Source organism: Zeus faber (assembly GCF_960531495.2).
Source record: "Zeus faber genome assembly, chromosome: 3".
NCBI classification, from domain to species: domain Eukaryota; kingdom Metazoa; phylum Chordata; class Actinopteri; order Zeiformes; family Zeidae; genus Zeus; species Zeus faber.
Window position 1 is genome coordinate 15035687 of NC_137190.1, and position 5000 is coordinate 15040686.

At 46.3% G+C, this 5000-nt stretch overlaps 1 protein-coding gene across 1 annotated transcript in view; it reads left to right on the top strand.

Annotated features, from left to right (window-relative positions):
• The window catches only part of kif26ba (kinesin family member 26Ba), a gene marked incomplete at its 5' end in the record, with an annotated part of 82683 nt that overhangs the window by 24725 nt on the left and 52958 nt on the right, over window positions 1-5000 (top strand). The window contains one exon of the mRNA XM_079998221.1: window positions 2109-2840. Within this exon, the coding sequence (XP_079854347.1) occupies window positions 2109-2840 (732 nt within the window). The remainder of the gene's footprint in view (window positions 1-2108; window positions 2841-5000) is intronic.

Sequence of the window (5000 nt, forward strand, 5' to 3'; positions counted from 1 at the left end):
TTTATACTTTTATAAGGTGCAATGAAAAATATAGACATACCTACAGTGTCAAGCTGCATCTGAAATGATTCATTCGGGTCTCAGCTTTCTGGTGGTGTCAGGCACATACATGTGGCACCAACTGCTGACCCCGCCCGACTCCAACCCCACCACCTCACTCGGAGCCCTAGAATATTTTTTCACGGATCGAGCCTCGATTCCTCTTAAAGTGCACCAGATTGATGCATGTAAATGTTAAATGCACGTCCCAGGACCACCTTAGGGGGTCTGGAATCCCCCCTCCATAGCTTCACAAAATAGGGGCCCCCAAAAAGCTAGACACGCCCTTGAGGGGAATCATAGATATATTTTTATATTCTAGCAGGGCTAGCGGGTGCGTTAAACAAATAAACCGAAATCGAATCTTAATCTTAAATTGCAAGGGTTTAATTTGTTTATTCATTCGTTTACACTTAAGATGTATTTATTATGTTTAAAGAGAAATGCAGTAGCCTTATAAGCCTATCCTGTTGAAGAAGTTATTATTTCAAAGCGGACAATGGCATGAATTTATAAAAAAAATTCAGGCCTGCAGTTTTTATTTTCATCTAAAAATGATTCCAATCTTAAATAATTAAATGTGTTTATTTATTCTTGTTTAGATGTATTAATAGTTTTTTTTTATGTTCAAAGAAAAATTAAGAAGTAGGCCTACTCTGTTGAAGATGAGATGTCAGTTATTTCATAGCGGCATTGCTGTTAATTTATTTTGTTTATTTTTATTTATTTTAACTGTTTCATTTGTTTATTCTTTTACACATTGCTTTTTAGGTTAAAAGAGGTTGACTTAAAAAGAAATACATATGTGCTCCCTGTTTCATGATTCAAATCCAACAATTCAAATCTTGCATCATTTGCAGCTGTCTTTTATTGATTTTTAAATTCTCAAAAATATGTTCCCATGACTGTGTCGCATTTCACCATGTTAATATGGTCCAAAACATCACTGAAACTTTTTTTCTGATTGCCAGATAGTCTATTATGAAAAAAACCCAAAAGGAACAAATAGTCAAATCTTCATATTGTACAGCCAAATCAGATGTGGTACAGCCCTATATTCAGAGTCAATCTTATTGTCCATCAAATTATTAAATCATAAATCATTTTCTCTGCAGTTTAGGAACCAGATGGGATTCTTCAGCTGGAGCAACCCCTTTTGAAAGCCCTTCAAAATCATTTTAGAAATCCATTTTAAAGGAAAGGAATCTTTACGGTATAAACTGGGATTGGGTTGTAAAAAAACATGAGAAAAATGGAAAATAAATACAAATTAAAAATAAAAGTGCCTCCACATAATATGTGTGTATGTGTGTACGCCTTATTGTGTATGTGTGCAAAAGGACTTGTTTACTTGATATTGAGAGTGGATTGTGGCAGGAGATTTGGAGGAGCCTTGCTCTGTCTGAGTGGTTCCAATTAGTCTTGGGAACACACACACAAACACACACATATACACGCACACACACACACACACACACACGCGATAAACGCACATCTAAAAACACACAACATGAGAAATAGAAGGATATTCACACTCCAATACAACTATACAATGAAGGTGCACACACACACACACACACACACACACACACACACACACACACACCCACATACACACACACACACACACACATACAGTTCTTATCGTTCTCTATCTTTTGCGAGAATCAATATGATTAGATTGTGTGGTTTTGTGTGTGTGTGTGTGTGTGCGTGTGTGTGTGTGTGTGTGTTTCACATCACCTCAAAGGTTTGATAGTTGTGCTTCCAATGTCTGCAAATACCTTCCCCTGCATATATCTACTCATGTGTAGTCCTTTTCCCCATCCGTTCTTCTCCTTCCCTGTCCTATCCTCTCCGACTCCCCCCCTTCGCTCCTCTTCTCCTTCCCTGCCCTTTCCTCCCCTCCCCTCCGCTTCTCTCCTTTTCTTATTACTGTTGCCAAGTTTCCCTCGTTCTTATCCTCCAGAGCAGCTCAGCGACATATGGTCTTCTTATTGCCTTGTTGTGTCTATTCCTGGAGAAGTCAAACTAACTCCCAGCCCTCTGTGTCCCTCTCCCCCATCCAGGATCCCTCCTTCTCCCTCCTCCTGCACGACAAGCTGCAGGTGCCCAACAGCTCTCGGCGGGCGTGGAACGAGCGCGACAGCCGCTGCGATGTGTGCTCCACCCACCTCACCCAGCTCAAACAGGAGGCTGTGCACATGGTCCTTACGCTCGACCAATGGGATCTGTCCCCAACGTCCTCCCCCACGTCCGTGCTCGGCCGCCACGCGCCTCAAGGCCTGCCGGGCTCAACGGCAGCATCCGGAGCGCCCGGAATGCCCGGTTCGAAGGACTGGCCTCCTCCTTTCCTCCCCTCTGCCTCCTCCTCACCCGCCTCCTCCTCCACCTCCACAGCAGCAGCAGCAGCAGCAGCAGCAGCAGCAGCGTCACACTGCCTGTATCAGCCCCCCCACTCGCCCTCCCTCAGCCCCATCCAGACCCCGACCCCCAGCCCCAGCCACGGACCCACGTCTGCCCACGGGAGTCCCTCGGCGGGTCAAACCTCCAACCCGCAGGCTCCAGGCTCAGGTCACAGACTTGGGTCCAAGCCCAGCTCTCTGGGTCTTGCCAGTGGGGTGGACAGAAGGACGGGGTCTCCCGGATCTGGAAGGGCCTCACTCACCGCCACCAGTCACGGAAATAACGGTGTTAACACTAGCGGCAACGGGAGTGGAACCGTGCTGAGTGCGGCAGCTCTGCAGGCCCACCAGCACCAGACCAGGACCAATGGAGGGGTGACGCTCTATCCATACCAGGTACGCTGAATTAGTGTTATGTAGATTTGTGAGATGTTACACACACACACACACACACACACACACAGACACACACACACATACGTCTACGTGTGTGTGTGTGTGTGTGTGTGTCTCTACTCTCACTGCAGAGTGGGATGAGGCCAGTTTCGTTATTGTCCAGGCCTCTCTCGACATTCTCTGCTTCCAAAGGGGGTTGGGGAGGTGTTTTAATATGGGACCAGCAATTTTACCGTCGCCAAATGTGAAATAAAAGCAAAATTAAAAGATGAGAAAAAAAAATGCTGTGAGACAGTTTGGGGATATTCATCGGGTATTGATTGTAGGATATTAATATGATAAACGTGACATGGTAAATATCAGAGAACAGGGTAAATATCATACAAATCGTCAAAACACCATCCAATCTATTATTTATTACATGAAGAATGCAGTTTAGCTGAAACATTAAACAGAATCAGGAAGAACATGATGCCGACCGGAAGACAGTGTAACAGAATGGTATAAAACACAGACTGGAAGCGAGGGTGCAAAGAAAGACAACATAAGAGAGTAGAGGGATAGAGGGATAATGCCCTAGGAGAGTGAAGAGTGGAGATCCACTGCACCAGGGGAGACCAAGAGGTGTGTGCGTGTGTGTGTGTGTGTGTGTGTGTGTGTGTGTGTGTGTGTGTGTGTGTGTGTGTGTGTGTGTGTGTGTGTGTGTGTGTGTGTGTGTGTGTGCGTGCGTGCGTGCGTGTGTGTGTAGGCGTTTTACAGATGTAATAATTCATACGGTGATAATTAAGACTCTGGGGACTCCCATGTCACACACCCCCAGTCCCCTTCCTCCTTCTCTCTCTCTCTGTCTCTCTTTCTCGCTCTCTCTTTCTCCATCCCTTTCACCACTTAACTCTTTCCCCAGCTCTGCTTTACTATTTCATACCGCCCTTCACTCCATCTCACCCTCATCCGTCCCTGGTCCTCCTCACAGTCACTTCCTTCTTATCTCCTCACATAGAACATAGGAGAGCCAGAGAGAAAGGAGGGGGTACTGAAAGGGGGCATGGAGAACAGGGGGAATAGAGAAATAAGTAACTAAGGGGAGGTGATGGAAAGGAGAGGGCGGATGAATGAGTGGGTGGGAAGGAAAGTTGAACAAAATATAGATCACCTGCTTTTATTTATAGAGATACTGTACATTACACATGATATGATACGACTGATATAGGATGTGATTCATGATCATACATGATATTAACATGTCAAAGGGTATAGCTTATGATTTTTGACAAACAGAAAGAGAGATCGACGGATGGAAGATAGTGAGGGAAGAGGGGGGAGAGACCATCAGATAGAGAGAGAGATAGAGAGAGAGAGAGAGAGAGAGAGACGGCGACCTGAGGTTGAAGAGGCAGACTCAAGGTTTAGCGTCACACCTTGGCCGTGCTCCAGGTGGGCGACACGTCCATCGCTCAGCTGCTGGAGGTGTGTGTGTGTGTGTGTGTGTGTGTGTGTGCGTGTGTGTGTGTGCGTGCGTGCGTGCGTGCGTGTGCGTGTTTGTGTGTGTGTGTGTGTGCGCACGCGTGCCTGTGTGGTTCCAGGGTGTTTCACGGCTTTGATAAGTGTATACTACAGACTGCACTTTGTAAAGATATATTTATTGGTTGGGGTGAGACGTGACGGTGTGTCCGAGCGCATTGCAAAGGAAGGAAGAAAGAACGACGCTGTGACAGAAACAGTGTTCCTGCAGCAGAGGAGAAAGACAGGACAGCGTAATAAATAACCCTCATTTAGACTGAACCCCTGGGAAAGAGTGATAGAAGGAGAGCAAGGGAGAGGAGAAAAGCGAGAACAAGAGCAAGGGTTATTAGGTTTGCCTTTCCAGGGGGAGAAGAGAGAAAGAGAGATGGACGAAGGGGTGAAAAGGGGCGTCAAAAAATGACTAACTGAAGTGGAAAACATTGGTGTGTGTGTGTGTGTGTGTGTGTCTGTGTGTGTGTGTGTGTGTGTGTGTGTGTGTGTGTGTGTGTGTGTGTGTGTGTGTGTGTGTGTGTGTGTGTGTGCGTGTGCAGGGAGAACGAGGGAGGTGTTGGCTGCACTGAATTAGCCGTGTGGCTGCTGGCTCAGCAGTGTGTGAGGCGGCGGCGACGCCACATTTCGCACGTGAACCGCTCTCCT